Here is a 25,548-nt window from a genome sequence, read left to right as displayed (position 1 = left end):
ATGTTTTGCTCCTGAGAAAATGGGGCCTCAGGGTGGGAGGGGCGGGGAATGGGGGGGGCAGAGGGACAAAGCAAAGGGGGGGGAGGCCTCAGAGGGGGGGCAGAGTAAAACAGGGGGGGAGGGAGGCTGCAGGAATCCCCTCCCCACAGAGACTCCACTGGTGTCCAAATTGTGTAATTTCAGCACCAGGGAAAACTTTTAAGTTGCCTTACATATATTTTATTAGTTTATTATAATATAAAATTCAAAGAAAATAGGGATTGGCTTCCAACTCCATTTGGTGCAGAAGATCATTAACATCAAACCTCAAGTTTTTTTACTGTTACATAATAACAACAAACGTTCTGACAGGTAAAACCCAACATCAAAGTTTCATTCTTTCCCGCCTCCAGCACAAAGGCCAGAAGTGGTTTCCAAGTAGCTATGGTTTGTTTTCTTTAATCAACGCCGTCGGTTGAGTCATCTCTGTTAACTCCACAAACGCTTGCAGCCATTGTGGGAATCGGGCTCGTTCCGTTTTTGCGCATAAAATGATTCTGCTGCCGTCCACATGTATAATATCAAAGTTCCAGTTTTTCCTCAAGTCTTTTTCCGTTCCTTCTAGTGGTATTACTTTAGATTGTGGTTGTCCAACCTTTTGGGTTGCCTAAGCCACATCGAGTGAAGAGGCCTTGCCTTGGGCTGCAGATAAAAGATACATTATTATGAGTGTATATAACTAACAAACTTCTTTTATTTTTAAATACTTTTTATCTTGTGGGGCCCCGAGTCTGCGGAGAGGGGTGGCATACAAATCTAATTAATAATAATAATAATAGTAATAATAATAATAACAACAAATTGTCCAGGGCCGGTTGCTGGACTGCAGGCTGCACAGTTCTACTTTGGAAATCGGCACCTGCTGTGGTCAAAGTTGTAGTTTAATTTTCCTTATATTTGACGTTGTTTAGGTTGTCTTGTTTCTTCTTCGGTGTGTTTACGGTAAACCACCCAGAGAGCTCCTGTTACTGGGCAATTTAAAAATTGTGTTAAATAAATAAAAATTAAATTAGAATAATAAATCGTGGCACGGCAGACCCACTCTCCCCAACATGGCCCCCTGTTCTGCCTCTGCTGCCTCAGTGGGCCTTACGGCTGTTTTTTCTCCCCTGGTTCTTTTCCTGCCCAGGGTCAAAACGCTGCTCAGCACACCCTCTCCCTCTGGGGGCCACCCTGCCACCCCCCCTGCCCAATCCCATGCCTGTCCTACCGCTTCCTCTCTCTGCCTTTCCGTCTCCCGTATTCTCTGGGCTTCCCGCATGATGCCAAGGCCGTTTATGTAACACCAGGCCTGCCATGCCTCAGTGGTTAAAGACTTATCAGGTGGACAGCTGACAGCCCCGGTTCGAGACCCGAGGGCCACGCAATGGGGTGAGCTCCTAACTGTTCAAGTGAATAAATTGGGGCCACATGCCTCAGCATACAGTCAGGCCGGCCCAGGGGTCGGCCAAGTGGGCTCTTCTGTGACATGTGGACCAACTCCCAGGATTCCTGAGCTAACATGACTGGCTCAGGATTTCTGGGAGTTGAAGTCCACAAGTCCTAGAAGAGCCCACTTGGCCTACCCCTGGGCTAGCCACATGACCATGGAAAGGGTCTTCGGACAATGCTGGCCCCTTCGGCCAGGAAGCGGAGATAAGCAACCTCCCCGCAGGGCTAGACAGGCCTGGAAAGGGGAAACTTTTACCTGCATGTTAAGATTGCAAAACTCCAGCCCAGGGAAGGACATTCAAATCCATACAAATCCAATAAATAATAATAATAATTCTGTGGAGAAGCACCTGGGCTCCAGAAGTAGATTCCTGGCTTCAGCCTGGCACTGCCTTGGAAAGGCTGCATTTGTGGTAGTGTGTCTCTGGATTGGCTGCAGGAAAGGGGGGGGGGGTTACCAGCCCTTGCAGACCAGCACCCCTCCTTCGCCATGTGGGTTACCTCGAGGTTCCCAGCTGCTCTGCAGTGTCTCTGTAAAGAAGGCGGAAGAGACAGCAAATAGGCAGCTGGAGCTCCTTTTTGGGAAAAAAAGGGGAAATGGAGCAGAACTTCTGGAATCCAAAGTCGTGTAGTGGTCACCGTATTTCAGTCAACTGAGCGAAAGCTGTAGGGAAGCTGAATTCCAGCCCGGCCACATTCCCAGGGTTTGTTTTGAAAAGGAAATTTCTGACCAGATAAGAGGCTGGCAATGCCCCAGAACTGTAGCCTGGTCCTTCCACGGGGGCCCCACCAGACGCCCCAGGTAGCGAGAGCTGTGCCTTCCAGACAGACAGAAGACTCCCCCCACATACACACACCTGCTCTCTGTCCCTTTCACCGCCAGGCCCTGCAAGGGGCCACACTCTCGTCCCTGCCCCGCCAGGTGTGGGCTTCCACTTTCTCCAGCTGTGGCTGGATTTCTACCCAAAGGAAGCACATCTGCTGGGAAAGAGAGAGCCAATGGGAGAAAAGAGTGGATTTATCTTCATGCAGGGTGGGTGGGGTCTTCGTCTATCCCCTGCGAGGGGCCCCCGGGGCCAGGAGGGGGGCATGGGCTGCTCAGAGGGGCTGGCAGGCTCAGGGAAGCAGCCAGTTGGGGTCAGCAGCAGCTTTGGGATTTGAATTTTTTTCAATGTACAGGCTGCCCAACTCCTGATGGAGACAAAACTCTTCATCCCTTCCAGGCCAGGGGAGAGTGGTGCAGCTCCTTTGTCCTCAGTCAGGCCTCCTGCAATGGGGCTGATTGAAGATCCAGGTCACCCAGGACAGTGGTTGGAAGAGGGAGGAGGGGAGAGGAATCAGCTGGCAGAAAACTGAGGGTTTGGGGGGGGATGCTGCCTGCAAGGGGTCCGCCTGGCTCGGTCTCTCCGGGTCTCAGCGCTCTCCCCACTCAACACCCTCCTCCCCCAACCTTTCTCTTCGGGCCCCAAAGGGGCTTTTCCAAGGGGCCACCACCGGACTTTCTGCTTTTTCATTGAAGGCGTTCTGCTTCTTCGGCTCTGACTGGATGCTGGGGAATGGAGGGATTGACACCCCTGGAGGCTTCCTGCTGAGGCTGCTTCTCAGGAGACAGTGAGGGAGGCCCCGTGACCGCCGCATCCCTCCGGGCGCCCAGGTGGGTCGGAGGAGCGTGGCCCTCGGGCGCCCTCTGGCGGAAAAGGTCGCGCCGGTCACTCGAGGCGGAGGCGGCGCGGTCGGAGCGGCTGCCGAAGGGCGACGGGGCCTCCGGGGAAAGCGCGCAAGTCCATCTTCCCTCCGGCCGCGCGGCTGCCGGGTCTCGGCGGGGAAAGATCAAACGTCCTGGCGGATGGCGGCGGGCGAAGAACGCGGAGCTTCGCGTCGAAGGTCCCGAGGCGGCGCTCCAGCGGCGGCGCCCTCAGTGGTCCTGACCCGCGGCCGGGGCGCGGCCCTCGGGTTGCAGAGGTTGCCAGGCCGTTCCGGGCCGCCCGAACCCCGCCGCTCTCTGATTCAGCCGCTGCGCCGCCGCCCGCGTCATCCCGGCCGGGCCGCAGCTCCCCAGGAGGCTATTTCTGGCGCGGCGGCTCTAAAAATAGCGCGGGGGCCGGCGCTCCCTCTTGCGCGCCGCACGTCAGCCACTCTATTCATAGCCCTGCGCCTCGCGCGCGCGCTCGCCCGGGAAGCCGCGGCCCGCCGGACCGAGCCCGCCGCCGCCGCCGCCGCGACTGACGGCATTGCGCCGCCGCCTCCTGCCTTGCGCCGTCCGGCCGCGCACCGGCTTCGCGCGCATCTCAGCGTGGAGGCGCGCACGTCTCTCCGCCCCCCCCCCCGCTCCGTCGGGTACATTCACAAGTGACGCGGAGGACCCGCCTCCCGGTCTCGGATGAGTCACCGGTGAGGTAAAAACCGGCCTTAGCCGAGGAGGGGCTGGTGGCGTCGGTGCCCGTCGCCCAGCTGGTTGGGGGAGCTAAAAAAAGTAGCGACAGAAACGTCATCCGCGTCACGCCACGCAGAGCCTCCTTGGGCAGGGGCAGTCTACCTGGAGGGCGGGTGACGGGCAGGGCCCGGCCTCGCTCCGCACCCTGTCCCGCCAGGCGCCCGCATTTCGGGGTTCGGCGCTTTTTCCTTGTCAGGGGGGCGGAGAGCGAGGCAAACTCGGGTCTCCTCCTTCCAGTGTCTCCGGCGGCCTGGCATTTCGAACGTGGGAGTGCCCGGCGGGCTGTGGGCGACGGGTGATGTAGTCCAAGCTGGCGGAGGGAAGGCGCTTTGCCAAACGGCCCTTTAGAGGCCGGAATGGCCAGCTTTGCCCTGGGTGCTGGGCTGGCTGGGGATTCTGGGTGTTGACGCCCACACAAGTTGCCAAGTTTGAAAAACAGCGGCGAGGGCCCCAAAGACTCACAGAAAGCCCCCTCCTCCCTTTTTCCACTTGCACCCAGCTCTGCCTCTCCAAACACGGCGCTGCCCTCGGTAAAACTCGGGGCAACAAGAGTTAGGAAACCGAGCCCAGGTGCCTGCTGGGGGATAAACGGTTTTCTTGGGACGGGGAATACTTGGGGTCTTTTTCCCCCGATGGGGCAAGAAATGGAGCTTCCTGGCCATCCCAGCCTCGCCCCAGCCGGCCACGAGGGAGGCTCCACTCCGGCAGAGGTGGGCTGCTAAGGTGGGGCGGTGACGTGTGCTCGCCCCCGTGGCTCTGAGCGGAATCCAGCACAATTCTGCTACCGCATCTGGGCACGATTTCGCTACCTGCCCAGGTGCAGTAGCACAACTGCGCTGGACTCCACGGTTACAGCGCCGAAACACGGGCGCCCCTGCGCACCGGGAGGGCTGCTTCCCAGCTGAAGGGCACCGGGCGCGGTTGCGAGGTGGGCCCGGGGCCGCAAAGGGAAGAAGCGAGCGGCGTTTGCTTTAAAGCCGCGCGGGGGCTTAAACGAGCTCAGGTGGCCTCCGATGGAGCCGATGCGCCCCTCCCGGCCCAGGAGCCTAAATACGGCCGGCTGAGCCGAGGGAGCCGAGCGGCGGCTGGACTGTGCTAAGTTCGAAAGCAAGTGGCAACTTCCCGGCACCGGCCAACAGACCCAGCAAAGGGCAGGCAGCTTTCCCGCGGGGAGCCTGGCAGGGGGCGGCTTTCTGGGCAAAGGTGAGAGGGTCTCCCCGCCCCCCGCCCCCTTCGTGCAGCAAAGCAGCCTGCAGCTCCGTCCTCCGAGTCCCGCCCGAGGCGACGGCTTTCCCACCGCGGCCCTCCCCCGGAGGCGCGGCACCTCCCAAAACGTCCGGCAGCGGCATCCTGGACCCGCGAGGCTGCCGCCCAGCATCTGCTGACCGCCGCCTGGGCTGCTGTCGGGACCCTTCCAGTCGCCCCTGAGGGCTGACAGGCAGGAGGCGCTAGAGATCCCCAGCCGAGGCCTTTGAGAATTTGGCCCCTTTGGGGGGGGGCGTAGCTACGCGCTGATCCTGCGCTGCAACTGCAGAGATGCTCAAGTGCTGGCTAAGCCTCGACGCTGTTAAAGTGGTTTCCACAGTTTCTACTGAAATATGAGATATTACTGTATTTGTTGGAAATATTTGTACTGCTTCCCACAATAGATTAAAGGCAGCAGTCCTGGAGAACTAGCAAATAAATAAATGCCACCTCTGGCTGACCCCAGAGTGGGGAGGGAATGGGGCCTTTGCAGGATCTTTCGCCTGTCACGCCCACAGAACCAGTAGGCGAAAGTTTGATTTTCACCCCTGGTGCCACCCCATTGCCCCCCCCCCGTGCCATGAGGACTCCTGTCCTTCCCCCCCTGGCCACCTCCCTCCCTCCCCACTTAGGGGCTGGACGGGGCCTGGTGGAAGTGGCTCCACTCTGCCTGTGCTTCTTCCCCCCACAACTTCTCCCCTCTGCCTTTCGGCTGCCCCCCCCCCCGCCTCTTCTAGCTTCTCTTCGCTGTCCATGAAAGCTGATCTGGCCGGCTCTGCCTGCTTCTGCCTCCCCTTGGTCCTATTAAATCTGACAGAAATTTCTCCAGTTCTGATCCCCCCCCCTGCCTTATTCTGAGCAGCTGTCAAGCCAGGAGGAGCCGGGCCATGGCGAGGTACCTGCTGGCAGCTGCCATTCTCTTCTGCATACAGGTGAGAAACTCTGGGGTTCCCTGGTGGGGGGGGGCTTGCCTGGGATTGACTCCTCCCAGGCAGTTCTCAGCCAAACAAGGAAAAGAGCCCCACAGAGTAAAGATGCTGTCTAGCTAGGGAAACCAATGAAAGTGGCGTTTATGGTCCTCTGGGCCTGTTTCTGGCTTCCAGAGCCCAGGAGAGGCAGCTTTCACACACACACACACACCCCAGAGGTTCAATGAAAGCCCCTGGAGCCTGGGAAAGCAAAAACGCCCCCCTCCCCACTGTGGTGCAGGAGGCCAAGTGGACCATGTCCACCCAGCGACCAGGCAGTGAACCGGTGGCTAAAAGTTTTCAATCTCGCCCTCCCTGGTTCCGGGGCCCAAGGAGTCAAAGGAGGCTCATGAAGAGGAATTTTTTAAAAAATTATAAAACCAAAAATTTTAAAAGAAAAACAGTTTCTTCATTTATGAATATATTTTATATTTCATTTCAGTTTATGAATAGTTATGAAATTTCATCTAAAAAATGCAAGGAAAAACAAAAGTTATGAGATTAATGAAAAGGGGCAACAAATGTTTTTCCAATTTGGCCTTAAATGCAGCAGCTGCACTGGTGCCGGTGGCCCAGCCGGGGTGGGTGGGGGCCCCTCCCTCGAGGGAGGGAGCAGCAGCAGCAGCAGTGATCTCGGAGTCACCTGAGGGGTGGGAGGCCCAGCTGGAGCCCCAACCAGACAGAAAAGTGGAGGGGGAGGGGGGGGGCCTCTGTGACAGCCTTGTTCCAGCTCTTCATAATCCTCTGGCAGATCTGTGCCCCCTGCCGGAGACCCAGAGAGGCGCCTCGCTGCATCCCCCTCTAGTGGTCACCACTGGAATAGAGGCTTCTTGATTTCAAAAGTGAGCCATTGCAGTGTGACCCCTGAGGAGGAGCCACCGAGGAGGAGGAGCCAGGTGGGCGGGGTTTAAAGCCTCCTACTAACAGCAGGGGGTTCCTCCCGGTTCAGACTGGTTCGCCTAAACCTGTAGTGACCCACTGGGGACTTCACGATGATGTCACCAAACCGAATCAGTCAGTGCTGGTCTGTTTTTTTGAATTTTTTTAAAATTTATTTTTTCTTCTGCGTAAGTGCGGTGGGTGGGGTGCAGGCTGGGCCTGGTTTCCTTGCTTCCCTCCTGCCTGGGATGCGCTCGGGTGCCAGCCTGGTCTCCCTTCTCTTGCAGGGCTCCTTGCCAGGGCCGGAAAAAGGCAAGTGCCCCCTCCCCCTTCTAAGATCTCATTGGGTGGGGTGGGGGCCCAGAGCATCCCTCCAGCCCTGAAAAGACCAGGGGAGCCCCGACTCTGCCCCCACCCCTCTGCCACAATCCCTGGGTGCAATCCCTGGCAGAAATGCCCCCCAGCCCCCTGCCTGCTCAGAGCCTGTGGGGAAGGGCTCCACAGGTAGGGCAGAGTCCTGGCACATTGCTCCTCTCATGGGGAGAGGGCTGGAGAAGAGGGGGAAGGCGGGCAGGTGAGAGGCAAGGGGGGGGGGGTCCGAAGGTCACAGCAGCGTCTGACCTCTCCCCCTTCCTCAGAGAGGCCGTATATCCACTACATGCAGCTGCACAGGCGCAGCTCCTGCCAGCCCAGGGAGGTGTTGGTCAGCGTCCAGAGGGAGCACCCGCAGGAGATCGCCCACTTCTTCAGGCCCAGCTGTGTGGCCCTGCAGCGATGCCGCGGCTGCTGCAACAATGACCGGCTGAAGTGCTTCGCAGTGACCAAGCGCACCGTCCGGCTGCAGGTCAGGGCAGCTCCTGAGTGGGGAGTGGGGGGGGGTGTTCTGGGCCTGGTCTGGGGCGGCTGCCGGAGGGCCACCCACCCGCTGCCCCTCTCCTCGGGCAGATCATGCAGGTGAACGGCAAGAAACTGACCTCGCAGATGGAAGGGATGAAGTTCACAGAGCACCTGGCCTGTGAATGCAGGTGAGGCAGGAGGCCGAAGAGCAGCCCTCCTGGATGGCCAGTCAGTCAGTGGGGGGGCCCACAGGGGAGAGTGGCTAGAGGTGGAAGACGAGGACCACAAGCAGGTCTTGGCCGACAACCCACCCCCGCCCCTCCCCCCCTTGCCTGCTTCCTTCCATCTTTATTACTTTCACAAGTAAGGAGGCAAACATCTCTTCCTCCATCACAACAACCCTGTGAGGTGGGCTGGGCTGAGCAAGAGGGTCCCCTGGCTCATTTCCCCCCCTGGGCAGGAGGGGAGAGGTGGAGGGTGAAGCCCTGGGCCTCCTCCCCCTCCTTTCTCTGCCTCCCCCTCCTCCTCCTCTTGCCTGGAGCCCCCAGCCCTCCTGACCAGGCAGGGTGCAAATGGGCCCCTTCCTCTTTCCAGGCCTCAGAGAGTGGACAGGACCAAGAACGGGAAGCACAAGAGGTACCTGAGGCATGGCGGGGGGGGCAGAGTTGTGAGGGACCTTAGAGGCTCCGAGGGTGGGGGCAGCTGCTTCTCCAAGACAGCTGCTGGAGCTGAACTCTTCTCTCCCCCTCCCCCACCGCAGGAGCCAAGTGCCGGAGGAGCCGAGAGCCACCACCGTCCCCTTCCTCTGAGCAGCCTTTTCCCTCCAGCAGTGAGGGGTCCGGGCGGTGGTCTTTGAGGTGGGCTGGGCCCTGGTCTGTGGAGGCCGGCTGGCTCCCGGTCCTTCCTGGTGCTGGGGGTGGGGGAGTGGGGAGGGGAGGCATCTCCAACACCTGGAGAACTTGCTGTGTTTCCGCCCATGTACCTCCCCCATGTTTGTTGAACTACAAAACACATCGTTCCCAGCCGGCCAGGCCAAAGCTGAAGGACCAGCGCAGCTCCCTTTTCAAACAGCCCAACAAGGACGTTTGGATTCCTGGAACCTTTGTCTTACACCCGAAAGCCACGTTGGAGGAGCCGTCTCCCTCTCAGCTTTAATGGCTTTTAATAAATTGTCCTTGTGACGCAGTTTTTAAAATTAAAATATGATCTCTCCCGGCCCCTCGTCAGGGGATCTGGGGCAAAATCATTTAGTTTCTTTTAAAGAACGTGGAATTATGTCTTTTAGCCCCGTCAGAGCCTTGGAATAAACGGAGTAGAATGCCCGCAGCTTCCTTGCCTTACTCTCAATTTACAACAGGTGGCGCTGTTGGATGGATGGATGGAATTCTTTACTGGTCAAGTGGACCCACAAGGGATTTGTCTTTGGTGCAGATGCTCTCAGTGGACATAAAAGAAAAGCGCATTTGTCCAGAATCAGGAGGTCCAATACTTAATGCCAGGCCTGGTTCTGTAAAGAGGGCCAGTTTTTAAGCAACATCTGATGTGTTCACCTCTGCGAAGCTCGAACCCAGATCGGACTTTGTGTACTTAGGAGGTAGTTTGTGACCCCACCCGGTGACTCTGACTGCAAACCTGCCACTCTCTTTCCCTGGAACTGGAGGGTGCCTGGTGAGGCCTGACTGACAGCTGTCTGGGTGACAAGCTTAGTACAAGAAGCGCCCCCCCCTTAGTGTCTGTCAATGGGGCAGCAATTTGATGCTGGGCAGCTTGTGAATGCCCCCCCCGACTCCTCTCCCACTGAAACCCTCAAGGCTGGAAAAGGGTCCTTGGAAAGCAGCCCCCCCACCTCGGGGCTCCAGAGAGGGTCTCCAACGATCAGGCTCCAACTTCCCAGAATTCCCCAGCTGGCAGGGAGCCCAGGAGGTGTGGGGAGCCCTGTGTGTGTGTCTGTGTCCCAAGGTGTGCTAGCTGCTCCAGGGAAGAGGGCTCCACGCGGCTCCCCCCAGGCACACGAGGGGTTTATGTGAGAACGTTTTGCAGGGGGTCCTCCAGGTACGACCGCAACGGAGGTCCACATTCCTGGGGAGTGGGACAGCCGTCGCAGCAGTTTGTCCCTTCTGACTCTTCTGGCCCTAGTGGGGGGGGGGGGTGCCGCGGGGGTGGCTCGGCCTTCCCCATTGAGACATTGCTGGGCGGATCACAGGACTTTGGGACACAGCGACCGTCGGAAGTCTGAGCCACGTTCTTCAAGGCTCATTAGCGGCGCCTCCGGGTCCGGCGGGGCGGGCTGGACGCCTGAAAGGGGAGCGGACGGAGCAGGCTTTCCGGGACTTCCCGGCAAGAAAGGCGACGCCGCGGAGGGAGCCAAAGCCCCGAAGCCAAAAGGCCCATTGGAGCCCCTCTCCCCCCCCCCCAAAAAGCTCCCTCCCCCGGCGGATCCCCCCGTGCTGCCCCCTAGTGGCCCCTCCAGGCCCGTCGCCTGCCCGGCAGAGGCAGCGCAGCCTTCGGGCCGGCTGGGGAGGGGAAGGGGGGGGCGCGGCGCGGGGGGGCGGGCCGGGCATTCCGGAGAGGTGCGTCAGGCGAGGAGCGCGGGGGCCGCCGGGAGTTGAAGTGCGGCGCCGCCTCCGCTCCAGGTGGGCGCTCGGCTTTGCCCCTTTGCGCCCACACTCAGCCGCCCGCCGCGCCGTCTCCCCTCCGAGGCCGCCGCCACCCCACACCGGTCGCCCGGGCGGGACGGGGTCCCCGGGAGCGCCTCTCAGCGCCGCCCGCATCGGGAACCGGCTCACCTGGCCGGGCGGGGCCTTCGCGGGGGCGGCGCGGACTGGAGCTCGCGGGGCGGGGCGGGCTCTTCGGCGGCAGAAGCGACTGCAGGGGAGCCCGAGCGGGAGGCCGAGGAGCCGAGGGCCCGGCGAGCGCGGCCGCAGGTGAGAGAGGTGGGCGGGCGGGGGGCGCGGGGAGGGCGCGGGGGCGGCCGCGGAGGAGGAGGAGGAGCGGCCCGGTCGAGGGAGCCCGGCTGGAGGGCGGCGGGCGAGGTCTGCGGGGTGGCCGCGGGGGCTCCGCGCTCCCTTCCCGGCGACAGGAGGCAGCGAGCGACGCCGGCCGAAGCCTCCCGCTCCCCCCCGGCCCCGCTCCTTCCCGGGGGGTCCTAAGGCGAATGAAGGGAGAGGTTGGGGGTCTTGCCGGGAGAGGCGGGCCGAGGGTTGAGAGTTATGGGAGTTGGCCTCCTTCCCAGCGCCAGAGCAGGGGGGCGGGCGTCGACGGTCCTTCTCTTCCCAAAAAGGGCCCCCCTTTGCAGCCAGACCGCGTGCCAGAGCAGAATGTCACCCGCTGGGCTGATAAGCCGGCTGGCAGCACCAAGCAGGGCCTCGGGTGGCGCTTGTCCTCCCCCCCCCCCCCCGCCAGGTGGGTTCCAGACCCCGCGTGGCTCTCCTGGCCGAGAGGGGGGGGCATCTGGGGGGCTGGATCCAGCGCAGACCCTCCATCTCTCTTGCTGAGGTCCCCCCCTTTGGCTGATGCCCTGTATTCAGAGATGTGCTGCTCCTGTTCAGGGAGGTTCCACTGCTCTCCTGGCAGGGGCTGCTGCTGGGTGGCCCCTCCACAGCTGGCTCTGTCTTTCCAGCCCTCTGGGAGCCTTTGGGGTGTGGACACCTCTGATCTTCTGACAGTGGGGGGGGGGGGGGATGGAGAGCTTGAGAAGGGACGAATGAGCCAGTCAGTGAGGATGCAGTTCTGCCAAACCTGTCCTGCTTTCTTGGGTGACCTTTTCAGGCCAACCGTCCACACGTCAGCTCTTCCAGGCTCTCTGTGTGGCCTGCTCCCCGACATGGCTGTCCCTTCCCTTAGGCTCAGGGCCACACAAGGTGGCCACTGGCTGAATTGGCCTTCTGGGCAATGGCTAGCTGGCCTCTGGAGCAGTCAGGCTGCTGTGGGGGGAAAGTCCCTGACCCAGGGCCGGAGTGTCCCTGCGGCTGCCCTGGGCCAGTCTGTCCTCAGCCTCACAGAATCTCTCCAGCTCCCGTGGCTCTCTTTTGCCTGTCCAGCCTCAGGTGCATGCTACCCAAAGCTCCCTGGATGTGCCTGAACAGGTCGTGGCTCCTGGGTGTTGGGGCCAGAACATCTGGGAGGCTGCACATCCCTGGCACCGCTGGGCTCCTGCCGCCACCCTCTGTGCCAGCGGTTGAGCCAAAGGGCGGCCCAGAGAAAATGAAATGGAGCCCAGGGCCCTTTCGGGTAAAATTCATCCCGTGACGCGTTTTGCTCTCTTCTCGGGCAATGACCGTGTGGACAAAGCCAGCACCAAGCGCAGAGACAAGGCTGTTTGTCCACTGCTGTTTACCTCCTGCTTTCTAATAAACATGCCGTTGTCCGTGGCTTCCGTGGCCGATGAATGCTGACCAGCTCAGGGAGGAGCGTGCCGGGCCCTGCTTCAAATGAGCACCGGCCCTGGTGGGGCACAACGGTTTGCCCTGTGGAATAAGCGGGGCCTCCATCGCAGGCTTGAAGGCGAAGTTTGGAAATCGAGCCAAAGGCCCATTTAACGTTTCAAAAATGGGTTTCAGTGCAAGAACTCTGCTGACAACCTCTGGGCTGATGTTCTGGTGTCGTTTCTTGGTGTGGGAGAAAGAAGAAAGGAAGAAATTGTGTTAATGCGCAAAGTCAATAATGGATTAGGGAAAAATGTGGTTGGGCGGCTCAACAGGGGCTTTTGCCTTCCCTGCAAAAGATGATACATAAGAAATGGCTATTGCAACGTTACACACGGTTTCCCACCCGGAGTAAACGGGGCTGGAGGTCTCGGCTGCTCTGCTGTTTTGTCAGGTTGTTGCCTGGAGTGTGAGCTGTCCTCACCCCTGGAGCCTGTGTGGGCTGGTTGGGGAGGTGAATCTAGCGCCACCTCAGCTACTTTAAGATGGGGGGGGGGCTTCAACTCCCAGAACTCCTCAGTCGGCAGGCCGGGAATTCTGGGCACTGAAGTCCCCCTGTTTTAAAGCGATTGATGTTGAGAAACACCAGTCTAACCAGTTGTGCTGGGCCTGGTTGGGAAAAACTGGGCTGGGCCGGCAACCATCCCGTACAACATGTGTCATGGGAGGAAAAGGCATCCCCCCCCCCCGCTCAGTTTGAGAATTAAAAGGGAGCCGTTTCAGCCTGAGATCCCTTGGTAGCTGGCGAGTTCTTAAGGCGGCTGCAGTGTCCAGGGGGGTTGGAAGGGTCTCCTTTGGTGACCTTCTGGCAAGCAGAGTCAGTGGGGGGGGGGCAGATTCCCTTAAAGACCCTGGGACTAACTTCACCGGTACTTAATCACCTGCCACCTGTGGGAGGAAAGGTCATGTGGTGGAGCAAAACGTATTTAGCCACTATCCTGGTCAGCAGCAGGAATTCTGGCCACCACCAGTGGGGGGCTTCCTGCAGGGAGGAAGGCGAGGCAGAAGCGCGTAGGGCAGCCTCCCCCAGGGGACGTGGGCTTGCCGGAGGGTCCCGTCAGGGGGCCCTGGACTCCACAGCGCTTGAATGGGGGGCAGAGGGTCTGGGCTTGAGTCTGAGTCTTCACAATATCTCAAGGCAGCAAACACAGCCAGGAGCCCAGCTTCCTCCTCCTATCCTCCCCACCACGACAGCCCTGCAAGGTGGGCTAGGCTGAGAGAAAGAGAGCAACTGGCCTGAAGTCCCCCCCCCCCTCTGGCTTTCATGTCTAAGGCCGGACTTGAACTCATGGCCTCCCTCCCGCTTTCTCGCCTGGTGCCCTGACTGCGAGACTGGGGTGGCTGCAGATGCGCTCTGCTCATGCCCAGAGACATTCCTCCCTGTTGACTCTTCCTGTGGTTCCGTTCTCCAGGCTTGCAAGATTCTTCCCATCAAAGCTTCTGGTTCCCTGCCTGGACTAGTTCAGACCTCCGGGATCAGCCTGTGCACGCCCGTCCAGCAGCCTCTGCTTCCCAGGGGAGGGGGGAGGGGGGTTCCTGCGGGTTCAGATTTTGCTTTAGCCCCCAAATGCCGGCTGAGCCACTGGCTGCTTGAAATGCATTTGGAGGGGTGTCTGTTTTGCATCGCAGCCCTTTCTAAAAAGCTTCGAGCTGGCCTGTCCAACTTTGAGCCCTGTGGACTGCTAACTCCCAGAATTCCCCAGACAGGAAAGCAGGGAAAGGAATTCTGGGAGATGAAGTCCACAGGTCTCAAAGTGGACCCGGGCCCTCCTGCTTCAGAAATTCCTCGCTTTGCCTTCGGTTGTTGGGATTAAAAAGTGAGGGTGATCCCTAGGGTGATCTGAACTCAAAGCTTGGGGGGTCCCTCTTTTTCAGCCCCTTCCTGTTGAGAGAGGGGCAGTGCCTCTGAGCATGAGCAGAAAGCTTTTGCCTTCCTGATCCAGGTCCATGAAGGGGAAGGCTTGGAGGAGCTGCAGCTGGCCGAGGCGGAGGGTACACAGGGCCCCCCCTGCCCCACAGCCTTGTGCGCTGCCTCCCTGTGGGGGATCCGGGCCCTTGAGAGAGAGAGAGAGAGAGAGAGAGTGTGTGTGTTTCTGGCAGGGGCAAAGGGTTGGCGCCTGCCCCGCAGGGCTGGGTTGCGCCAGGCATGTCTGGGTTGGCCGGGTGACAGCACATCGCCCAGTGCGCCTGGCGAGGGCGGGTTGCATCCTGCATGCAAATCAGGATAAATATTTTTAGTCTCTGCTCCCGTTTCCAAGGGGGTGATTGGCAGCTCGACCAGAGGGTGACCTGGCCTCGCAGGCCCTTCCCCGGTCACTTCGCTTGTGCAATCGGCCCCTCGCAAGAATTCCCTGGGGTGAAGTCACTGGGGAGCCCAGCCCGGTGCCTGCTGACTTACAACCCATCCATGTTATTTCCTGATCAACAATGTGGGGTTTGTTTGTTTGCTTCCCAGCCTTGTCTGGAGACTTGGGACGCTGGGTGGCCTCCCATCCGAGGCCTAATTTTTTTTCCCCTCAGCTCAGGCAACTCAAAGCTGTTCGGAGCTTCCAGGGGCACCTTAAAATGGGTGACTGGCAGCCCAGTTTTCCTCCCTTCGGACATTTCCTGAAAAGGGGCTCTGCCTACGGGGGGTTACCGGGGTCTTTGGGGTGGGGCTAAGGGGACCCAGGCCCATTGGGGGAGGGAGGGTGCAGCCCTCCCGTGCTCTTTCCCTGAGTTGGAAAGAAACTCGGCTGAGAGTTGGGAAAGGAAGGAGCGTGGGAAGCCGGTTCAGGGCTTGCGGGAGGCAAAGTCCCGTGCAACAGGGACTCCTCCGTCGTGGGAGGGCAGAGGCTTTGAGGAGGGACGGAAGGCCCCTTCTCGAGGACCTGGGTGTCCCTGCAGGCTCAGGGCTGGGAGCAGAGGGCAAAGGGGCTCGGCTGGGTACCTGGGTGGAGGAAGGGGTCTGGTGCGTTTTTCTTAATTGGATTCCTGGTGTCGTTTTCTTCAAAGCTGGCTCTGACTGAAGTAGCCAAAGGGTGAGCTGGTCATGACTTTGGCCCCTTCCTGAGGACTAGAACCCTGTGCAAACCTGAAACTGAGGCCCCAGACCCCTTCTTCTTCTTCTTCATCTCCGCCTCCTCCTCCTCCTTTATTAGACTTGTATGCAGCCCCTCCCTGGAGACCTGGGGCGGCTCACAACATACAATACAAAACAATATATGTACAAATGTAATAATTAAAACTATAACTAAAATCCGATTATCTTAAAACACAATCAATTCAATTCAATTCAATTTATTGGATTTATATGCCGCCCCTCTCCGAAAACTCGGGGCGGCTAACAACAGTCATGAACAATATACATGAACAATATACAGTAAAAATCCAATACTAAAAACTAACTTAAAACCCCTTAATGTATAAAATGTTCCACAATCATATCCATACATAACATTTAATGGTCAGAACTAGGGGGGGACATGTACTAACTGCCCCATGCTTGGTGACATAGATGGGTCTTCAGGATCTTGCAAAAGGCGAGGAGGGTGGGGGCAGTTCGAATCTCCGGAGGGAGCTGATTCCAGAGGGCCGGGGCCGCCACAGAGAAGGCTCTTCCCCTGGGGCCCACCAGAGGCTTGTTTTGGGGAGCGGCTTCCTTCCCAGCTGGCCTGGCCCCTGGCCCAGGAAGAGGCAGTGCTGGTGAGGGAATCCTGGGGCTCCCCTGCTCTTGGCCCCACCCGCCTCTAGGTTCCCGGGAGTTTTGGGGTGGCGCAGCCCTTCCCGGTCCTGCCAGCCTTGCCCCAGAGCCTGGATCAAGAGCTCTGCTTGCTTCTCGGCCCCTCCCTGGAAAATCTGCGCCGGTGCCAACTTGTGAGCAGGAGACTGGGAAGGCTGGTCGCTTGGCAGCTGCAGGGCCCTGCTGGGCAGCCGTGGAGGTACCAGCCTGGGCAGGGCAGCAGAGGGGCTTGCTGGGGGCCATTGACAGGGGGGCTTCTTCTTCTTCTTCCCAGGTCTCTGAGACCCTCGGAGCTCTGCTAGTTGCCCGCGTGGAAGCCGGAGTCGCCTGCCATGGCCGGCCAAGACCTCGCCAGCGCCCAGGAGCTCCTGGATCTCACCTTCCAGTGTGAGTCGAGGGGAGGCCGGCGGAGAAGAGGCAGGGGCTGAGAGAGAGAGAGAGAGAGAGAGACTGGGAGGGGCTCTGCTAATGGGCGGGGCTCAGGTCCTGAAATTTAAATGCCAACGTCGTGCAGTAGAACACAGATAGAAGCAGATGTGCAGGGAGTTTCCACCTGATTAGCTTTCCAAGGTAGGATAGCCAAGAGCTCGAAGGGTCCAGCTGTTGCACGAGGCTCTGGTCCAGTTTCCTACAGTGGCCAAGCAGAGACTCCCAAGGTGAACCGTTTCAGCCCAGCCCCATCACCTGCCCTCTCGTTTCCTTGGCTCTGGCCATTCTGCCCGCTGGGGGATTCTGGGAGCGGACGTCCGAAAGGGCCCAGGCCGGACACCCCTGAGCCAGCGGAAGCCTTTCGGGGGCCGGTTTGGGCTGCAATGCGGGAGCCAGAGGAATCCGGGGGCCCTGGTCTTAATTTCGAGAGGCCAAAGAGGAGCCCCCTGTGGGAGCCCCTTGCTAAGGACGTCGGCCTCCGCTCCCACCTCCCTCTTCTTGCCTTGGACTGTGATTCCCATCCTCCTGTATTGGCCAAGGATAATGGGTGTTGGGGTCCACCAGGCTCAGAGGCTGCTCGTAAAGGTCTTGGGGTGTGTGTGTGGGGGGAATCCCTGCCCCTCCTCACCTGCCGTTCTTCCCCACAGCCCTGGCGTGCAAGCACATGGACCTCAAGCAACTGGAGCTGGACACGGCCGCGGCCAAAGTGGACGAACTCTCCAAGCAGCTGGAGTCCCTCTGGACGGACAATCCTGGCCCGTCCGCCCTTCCATCCCTGGTGAGGCGGAGGAGGAGGGGCCGGGGCCAGCTGGGGGGTGGGGGGGCAGGGAGGGGCCTCCGTTAAGCAGTTACAGGTCCAGGAAACTGCAGCTCTGCCCCTCAGCATCCCCCGGTCACCTGCCTCCCCCAGTGCCAAGGGGCAGCTCCAGGGGAGGGGCAGAGCCCGTCTCGGGGGGAGGACCAGGCCGTACCGTGGATCTGCTCTAGAGGTTCTGGGGCTGAGAAGGTGGAACCCCACCCTCCAGGGGTTCTCCCACTGCCCTCTTCCCATAAACAGAGGAGTCCTTTCAGGTGGGAAGATGGCAGAGACCCCTGGCAAAGCCCCACTTAGGCCCCCTCCCCTCTGCCTGGAAGGAAAGAGGGCTGACCCCCCCCCCCCTTCGCTTGGCAGATGGCCGACAGGTTCAGCTCCCTCTCATCCCCGGACCTGCTGAGGACGGACGCCCGGGCTGCCTCCCCCCTGCACCTGCGGAAGAGCCCCACCTGGGACCTGGTGGAGCCCGGTGGCCCCCGCAGCCTCTCCCCCTACAGCTCCTCGCCCAGCCAGCTCCTCTCCCCCAAGCCCACCCTGGGGCGCCCCTCCTCCCCGCGGCCCTCCTTCTTCCTGCAGCCGGAGGTGGACTGGAGCCCCACCGGCCCCTCCAGGCCCAAAGTCATGGCCGTCCCTTACGAGGGCCCCTCCGGCCCCCACGCAGGGTCCCCTCGCTCCTTCCGACCCACCGGCCTCCCGGAGCGCCCGTTTGACTACCGACCCTTTGCTGCCCCTGGCGGGTGGGGGGGCCGGGCCAGCTCTCCGCGGCTGCCCGGAGAAAGCGCCATGTCGCAGGCCTTCTTCCCAGAGCGAGGACCCTCTCCGCGGCCCCCCCTCCCGCCCCCCTATGAGAACCACAGCCTCTACCCTTCGGCCCCCGGCTCCTTCTGGGCACAAGGTGAGTGCGCGCCAGCCCCCCCCTTTGGCCCTCTCTGGGGGTCTTGGTGCCCTGCAGCTGCACTGCACCTGGATTGCCCCCCCCCCCGCCTGGGTGTTGTTCAGGAGGCTAATTACGGGCTGCATTCAGGGCGCAGGGAGGGGCCGGGAAAATGCCTCTGCAAGGAACCCAACTCCGGGTATCCCCTTTCCAGCCCTGCGGAGGCTGCCGGGGCTTGTTGGGGCAGGGCTGGGTGGGTGCTGGGGCTGCCTTGGCTCAGCCTGATTTCTGGGGGGGGGGAGGGGGGGAGCCAGGGTGCCTTTTGTGCCCCGTTCACGTCTTTGTGCTGCTGAAAGGGGAACGGAACGGAAACACCAAGGACTCCTGACCTTTCTTGGGTTTTAATAGCAAACCTGCCCCTCCCCCTCAGCATCGTTTCAACTGCTCTGCCCCCCCCATACCCCTCCCTTCTGTTTTTAATTTGGGTGTTTCAGAAGATTAAAAGTCTTGGCTTTTAAATACCAGTAGCAAAAATTAAGTCGAGGGCTTTTGCAAACCGTCCCGTCCCACCTGGTGACCTCTCGTTGGACTGGGCCCACGCCTCACCCCCCCCCCTTCTAAGCCGTGGGGACCACTAGGCAGGTGCTGGGAGTTGCAGTCCGCCTGGAGGGCTGGGGGGGCCGAGCAGAGCTGGCAGGGGAAACGAGGCCAAGAAACCCCCAATGTCCAGGCCCTGCTGCGGTCTGGCCAGGCGTGTCCCCCGAAGGCTGCTGTGGCTCCTCCCACAGCCGTTGCCCTTGTCTGGGACGGGGCCCCCTGGAGAAACACTTCTGACCCAGCTTCCCTGGCCGTTTCTTCCCCGCAGATGACCTAGGGATGCGGAGGAGAGCCCCGAAAGGCTGGAACGAATCGGATCTGGACGTGGTCTATGAGAAGAAGGCCCCGCACCCAGTCGGCTACGAGCGTGAGTTGGCCCTGTGTGTGGAATTCCTTGAGCAGCCCTGGCACTCCCGGGGGCCCTTGCCAGAGGGCGGCTGAAGGCTCCCCAATGCCACTCCGTCCACTGGCAGGTTCTCCCAGGGGATTCTGGAGCGAGGCCTGGATTCCCCCGGCAGGTCCCAGTCCCAGGGGGTTGGGGCCTTGCATGATCCCAACGGCCTCCGATGGCTGTGACTGTCTGCTGGGTGAGGGTCCCTGGGAGGCCCTTCCCACAGGGTGTGTGTGTCACTGGGGACAACTGCAGGGTGCAGGAGATTGCCCCCCCCCGGTCGCAGACTCGGTTTCAATGACGACGGTCTCTCCACCCCCCAGGTGTGGATGCGCTCACAAGCCTCCACCAGAACGCGGCTGGACTGCCACTCGCTCCCTGGAAGGAGTCCAGCCTGGATGGGGGCTGGCCTGGGAAGGTCAGTGTCCCTGCCCGGAGGAGGCTGACCAGGACTTTGGCCTTCAGGGATGGAAGCTGGCAGGGGGGGAAGAGGAGGGGGGAGGGACGGAGGGAGGCCAGTGACGGTGCCTTCTCTTGGCTTGCCCCCCCCCCTTCAGGAGGAGCCTTATGGGATGAGCAGCGCCACTTTGCCCAGGAACTACAAGGTCTCGGCCCTGGCGGGAGAGAGGCGCCCGGACAGCTCCCTCCGCCGCTCCCTGGCATCCAACCAGGCCGGCACTCTGCCCCGCAACTGGCAGCCTGTCTCCCGCATCCCCATCCCGCCGCCTGTCCCGCAGGGGGGCGGCCTCCCCAGGCGCCACAAGCCCCTCCCCCTCTCCATGATCTTCCGGCTGCAGAACGCTTTCTGGGAGTCGGGGGCTGGGGGCGGGAGGCTGGGGCTGCCCCCGGGGCCAGTGGGGTCCCCCTTGGCCCTGCGCTCCCTCCAGAAGCTGCTGCTGCAACAGCCGGGGCCCCCAGCGCAGCCCCACCTCCGGACGGTGCAGCCCGGCAGCGAAGGTGAGTGGCGCGGGAGGGAGGGAGGGGCAACGGGGGGGGGGGTCTCCCTGGCACCACAGCCCGGGTGGGGTGGGGGTGAATGCAAGGCAACTGGTAAATGCCAGTCGTCCTTCACTTACAACGGTTTGTTTAACGATCATTCAAACATTTTCACCCCGATGACCATGGCACAATCCAGATTCAAACACTCGGCAACTGGCATGGACTCGTGCTGCGTTCAGTGTCCCGGGGTTATGTGATCCCCTTTTGCCACCTTCTCTCAAGCAGATTCATTTTGCAACTTTGTGTTGCTGCGGGGGCTCACTTGGCGGCTGCCTTGCTTAGTTGGGCCCCCCCCCCGCAGGCGCTGGCTGAATGCTTCGCCCCCTCCCCCCCTCCAGGCAACAGCAGCCCCAGAGGCCCCCCGGCCGAGCGCCTCGTGCCCATCGTCCTGACCCCCAGCGAAGGGGAGGCCGAGTTGGAGGTGCTCCTGCCGGGCGGTGAGCAGTCCGAGATGGAGGGCCTGGCCCGGCCCCTCAGCCCCACCCGGCTGCAGCCGGTCCTCCCGCCCGAGGCCCAGAAGGTGCCGGAGTTCGAGGAGGTGGCCCGGGTGTTGGCGGAGATGCCGCGCCCACTCAAGCGCCGGGGCTCCATGGAGCAGAACCCCAGCCCGGCCCTGCTGCCGCCCCACAAGAAGCAGTACCAGCAGATCATCAGCCGCCTCTTCCACCACCCGCCCTGCAAGGAGGAGGCTGCGCCCGCGGGGAACCCCCCCGCTCAGCCGGACCTCTCGCCCATCACTGAGGCCTCGGAGCAGAAGGGGGGGCCGGCCACCCCCACCGCCAGCCCTGCCTTGACCCCCCCACCCGCAGCAGAGAGCCCGGCCACCCCGTCTCCAATGCCCAGCCCGGTAAGTGGAGAGTGTGTCGGCCCTTTGGCCCACTTCCCTCAGGGTGGGGGTCCCCACTGGGGGTCCAGAGGAAGGAGCAGCTGGCAGCCCCACCAGAGAGGCCCCAGAGGCCCTTCCTCCTGGCCTGGGACTCTGGTGCTCTACAGAGGGGAGGCCGAAAGGGCAAGGGCTCCCCCTCCCAAAAAACAACCCATCTGGCTGGACTGGGGAGGGGGCTTGACCTTCCCTGGACAGGCTGCTCTGGTGCTCCTCCTAGACTTGGCCAAGTGCCTCCCTCCTGGGTGGCCCCTCATCCCAAAGGGCCCAGGAGCCCCTGGAAGGAGGGCAGCTCCTGTGGCCGAGGAGGGGGCGTAGGGTCTGGTCCTGATCGCTGCTTCCTCCCTCTGGCTTTGGGAGGGACCCCCAGGGGCCAATGGTGGGGAAGGGGCACTTGTGTGTGGCGGAGGGTTGGCCCTAATCGCTCTGTGGGCTGCTCGGCAGGAGAAGCGTTCGGCGCTGCGCAAGGGGTCTTCCCCCCGGAAACGGACACCCAAGAAAGCGCGGCTCAACCCACTGGTGCTGCTGCTGGACACGGCCCTGACCGGAGAGCTGGAGGTGGTCAAGGAGGCGGTGAAGGAGGTGAGCCGGTGCCTGGCAGCCCTTGGAAGGGGCACCTTCCCTGGCTGGATGGGCCCTGCTGCGGTGGCCGCGATGGCGTGTGGTTCGTGGGTCCCTCTTTAGGCAGACAGCGGCTGTGCGAGGCAGGTCGGACGCAGAGAAAGTCCAGAGCCAGAAGCTGGAATCAGAGAGGATCCGCAGAAGTGGAGCTCCATAGCTGGACGGAGCTGGCGGTTCCTTCGTGCCCTCTGGGCTTGGCGGTTTCATTACCAGAGAGGGTCTCGTCCTCCCTGCCAGCAATTCGCCAAGCTCAGAGCCCCAAGAACTCTGCAATGGAAGGGAGAGGGCAGGGAAGCGTCCTGGGGGTGGGTGGGAGGCACAGCCAGACTCCCCCGCAAACTGCCCCTCCGTTGGTTCAGCCTCGGACGCCTCTCTGCCTTTTCCCGCCGCAGCTGAACGACCCGAGCCAGCCGAACGACGAGGGCATCACCGCCCTGCACAACGCCATCTGTGGGGCCAACTACAGCATCGTGGACTTCCTGATCAACATTGGGGCCAACGTCAATTCTCCAGACAGCCATGGATGGTGGGTCCCCAGGGCGGGATGGGGAGCCGGAGGGAGGGCAGCCGCTGTGCCGGTGCTTCCTGCCAGAGGGGGAGGGCAGCCCGGATGCAACGCGGGCCTTCCCTGAGCCCCCCCCGCCTGCCTCCCTTCCAGGACCCCCCTGCACTGCGCTGCCTCTTGCAACGACACGGCCATCTGCATCGCCCTGGTCAAGCACGGGGCCGCCATCTTTGCCACCACGTTCAGCGACGGCAGCCTGGCCATTGAGAAATGCGACCCGTACCGAGACGGCTACAACGAGTGCTTCAGCTACCTGGCAGGTGAGCGGGAGGGGGGCTGGCAGCCCTTCGATTCTGCTCAGGGGCACTGAGCAGGTCCGTCCTTTCTCAGGGGGCACCGACTGGGGGGCACTGAAGCCTGTGTGTGTGTGTGTGGATGCTTTCTCATTGTGTGCCATGGGGCGGGATGGTCTCTCTTGCCGCAGATGTGGAGCAGAACATGGGGCTGATGAACAACGGGGTGATCTATGCCCTCTGGGACTACAGCGCGGAATTCAGCGACGAGCTCTCCTTTCGCGAAGGGGAGCCGGTCACCGTCCTGCGCCGGGATGGCCAGGAGGAGCTGGACTGGTGGTGGGCCTCCCTCTACGGCCAGGAGGGCTACGTGCCCAAGAATTACTTTGGGGTGAGTCTCGGGGACCGGAAGGTTTGCCCTGCAGCAGCCCAGGAGGGGGGGGCGTGGGAGGGCAGAGCAGCTGTGTGTGTGTGTGTGTGTCCTGCCTTCCAGCCAGGTGGGGCTGCTGGCTTTGTCTGGCTAGCTGCCCAGCCTCGGCCTTTCTTGCTCCCCCTTTCCCAGCTCTTCCCCAGAGTGAGGCCCCAGCAGCAGAAGACGTAGAGGCCTGGTCGGAGGGGGACTCGCCCCCAGGCACATGGGGAGACCCAGCGGAGGCCTCCTGCCCCTGCTCCGGCTGCCCACCCTCTGCTTTCAGAAGAGCCTCCACGGAGGGGGAGGACCCCCCTCCCCCATTGCCTTTCTTGCTTCTCTGCGTGGACCCCCCCTCCCCCGCAATCTGGAGGAGAGTTTTGGAGCCTCCCCCCACAGCCAATGCAGCCACACGCCCCTCCCCCAGGCAAAGGCTGACCAGGGAAGTGGGCGCAGTGCCCTTGGGCCTCGGCTGCACCTCCCAGTTTCCCTTTTGCCCCAGTTTGACTGACTTTCCTCTGGAGCCCCCAGCAGTTGGCCTTCGCTGGAGAGAGACCCCTGCCTCCTGGGCTCCCTCCGTGGGGACTCAGCGGCGCTGCTGCCCCCAACTCACAGTCAGTGGGACTTTAAACGTTTTTTCTTTTTACCCCCACCAACCAACACGGTGAAGGCGGAAGGAAGGGGGGGCAGCCCTGGCTCTTCCTGCCTCTTCGCTTTGGGCCTCTGGAGAAAGAGTGAGCTGCCTCTGGGCAAGGACAGAGTGCAGAAGCGGGGGGGGGGCTCTCTGTCTGGTGGTGGCAGGCCAAAGCTCCCCTCCCCCCCCCGGAGCTGAACCGAGAGTCATGGGCTCTGTGGTCTTATGCTTTGTTTTAAATGTGCTGCTCTCGACTCCAGAAGTTCTCTCTCAAATATTCTCACCCCACTCAACACACTGAGCGGACGACACGTTCCACGTTATTTTGAAGTGAGTTAAGGGACCCCAAGTTGCCACCCTTCCGTATAACCCCAAGAGATGTCCAGGCTCCCCTGAATTCTTCCCTCTTAGAGAAGCATAGCCCCCCTCCTCATTTTTACAAATCATGTCTAAAGTTGAAGCCCATTGTGGGCTTGATCCCCTGAGGTTGCAGCTGATGTCTGGCCAGAGCGGAAGGGAAAGTCCTTGGCTGCTTAGCCTGAGCAACTCAAGGCATCCTTCTACATCGGAGGGAGGGAGGTGGGGAGATGCCCCTTGCAAGGGGTGGGGGGCTGAGTCTGTTGGTCAGCTGGGCAGCAGCTGGGCTCTTTCCTTGCCGGGGCTGCCCACAGGCTGATATTCCAGCTGCAGCAGAAAGCTGTGCGTGGTGCCAGTGCTCATTGTGCATATTCTACTGCTGCAATGAGATCTCAGGGAGGAAGGATGCTGCCCCCTGCCCCGTGCCTTCTTTTTGCCCGCCTGGGCAGAAGTTGCAACTTGCGTGCCAAAGCTTGGGTTTTGTGCCTGCCTCTGCCAAGGGGTCTCCGTGGGAGCTTCGCCTGGCCAAGGGGCCCCTTCCTTTCACGCTGTGCCTTAACTTGATCCAGGATGGCAGGGCGCGTCCCAATGCTTCTGGAGAGCCTTTGGATGGTGCCAGGGAGGCGATTTTGTGCCTTTAAGGGGATGGGCCTTTCAGGAACAGCTCCATGCAGGTTGGGGATTCGTGGCCTGCAAGTCCTGCACCCCCCAGTTGGGACTTCAGATCCAGAGGAGGGAGGGCATCACTGGGGATCCAGGTGGACCCTTCCTGGGATTGTTGGTAGCCCTGGCTGGGAAATGTAGCATTCCGTAATAAAATGGTCTAACTGGACAAATGTGGTGGCTGTGTTCAATGTGTGTGTGGGTATTAACACCTCTGCACAAAGAGGAAACATCTGGCTGTGGGGTTGGAATGCCACCCACCCCTGGATGATCCGAGTAAAGGCTTCAGAGGTGGCCTTCCGTGGACAGCAAAGGGGCCCAACCAGTAAGCACCAGAGCGCATAACACCAGGCCCTTCACCACAAGGCAAAATCACGTCCCACTGGCTTTGGTCACGTCTTGCAGAGGAATTCAATGGAGAAAACCGTGGCACTTGTTCCATAGGTTCACCATCATGGGATTATGTGCATATTTCTTTAAAAAGCTTTCTACTGCTATAGCTGAACCTTTAATCTTTGAAAAATATATCAGGACCAGCTGCCTACTCAACCCATGGTCACTAGTCATGGTCATCCCTATGTTCAAAAAGGGAGACCCCAGCCTAGTTGAAAATTACAGACCAATCTCTTTATGCTGCATCACTAAAATCAATCATTAACCAAGCTGTTACCCTCCACTTAGAAACAGCCTACTACCTAACAAACAGTTTGGTTTCAGAAAAAAATTATACTGTAATCTACAACTTTTACACTGCAAAAATATATGGACTACAAAACTCGACCAGGGCAAAGCAATAGATCCAATTTACCTAGACTTCTGTAAAGCCTTTGATTCAGTGATACACAACAAGCTACTTCTAAAACTAAAACCCTATGACATCTCTGTGCCCCTGCATAATTGGATAGCTGTGTTCCTCTCAAACAGACAACCAGGGATCAAAATAGGGGGTGCCCTATCACATCCTGCACCTGCTAACAGCAATGTCCCCCATAGCAGTATCCTAGGACTTACACTCTATACTTTACATAAATGACCTTAGTGGCTGTATTATAAGCAACTCTGTTCTCTTTGCTGATAATTTAAAACTATTTAACACCCCCA

The 25,548-nt window shown here is 60.5% G+C and overlaps 2 protein-coding genes and 1 long non-coding RNA gene across 4 annotated transcripts; 2 read left to right on the top strand and 1 right to left on the bottom strand.

Annotated features, from left to right (window-relative positions):
* Positions 1-203: 203 nt before the first annotated feature.
* On the bottom strand, positions 204-3,508 carry LOC139174085 (uncharacterized). Its single transcript, XR_011560294.1, has 2 exons — positions 1,821-3,508; positions 204-681 (listed from the first exon to the last, which is right to left on the bottom strand). It is a non-coding gene; the product is annotated as an uncharacterized lncRNA (long non-coding RNA).
* Positions 3,509-4,980: 1,472 nt separating this feature from the next.
* On the top strand, positions 4,981-8,945 carry LOC139174501 (snake venom vascular endothelial growth factor toxin HF-like). Of its 2 annotated transcripts, none has more exons than XM_070764922.1 (8): positions 4,981-5,107; positions 6,012-6,081; positions 7,284-7,308; positions 7,635-7,840; positions 7,951-8,021; positions 8,428-8,469; positions 8,594-8,690; positions 8,857-8,945. In XM_070764922.1, the coding sequence occupies exons 2-7, from the start codon at positions 6,037-6,039 to the stop codon at positions 8,640-8,642; spliced, it is 438 nt and encodes a 145-aa protein (XP_070621023.1). In that variant the 5' UTR covers positions 4,981-5,107; positions 6,012-6,036; the 3' UTR covers positions 8,643-8,690; positions 8,857-8,945. The 2 variants fall into 2 exon arrangements, with proteins under 2 accessions (XP_070621023.1, XP_070621022.1); XM_070764921.1 differs by having other exon boundaries at positions 7,942-8,021.
* Positions 8,946-10,671: 1,726 nt separating this feature from the next.
* Positions 10,672-24,620, top strand: PPP1R13L (protein phosphatase 1 regulatory subunit 13 like). The gene is made up of 13 exons (XM_070764939.1): positions 10,672-10,757; positions 16,253-16,365; positions 17,055-17,185; positions 17,579-18,116; positions 18,961-19,059; positions 19,407-19,501; positions 19,641-20,040; positions 20,421-20,929; positions 21,410-21,547; positions 21,979-22,112; positions 22,245-22,411; positions 22,576-22,775; positions 22,947-24,620. The coding sequence occupies exons 2-13, from the start codon at positions 16,311-16,313 to the stop codon at positions 22,983-22,985; spliced, it is 2,505 nt and encodes an 834-aa protein (XP_070621040.1). The 5' UTR covers positions 10,672-10,757; positions 16,253-16,310; the 3' UTR covers positions 22,986-24,620.
* The last annotated feature ends 928 nt before the right edge of the window (positions 24,621-25,548 follow it).

The sequence above is a fragment of the Erythrolamprus reginae genome, chromosome 11 (genome assembly GCF_031021105.1).
Source record: "Erythrolamprus reginae isolate rEryReg1 chromosome 11, rEryReg1.hap1, whole genome shotgun sequence".
Taxonomy (NCBI): Eukaryota; Metazoa; Chordata; class Lepidosauria; order Squamata; family Dipsadidae; genus Erythrolamprus; species Erythrolamprus reginae.
This window is presented reverse-complemented; position numbering and strand designations above follow the sequence as displayed.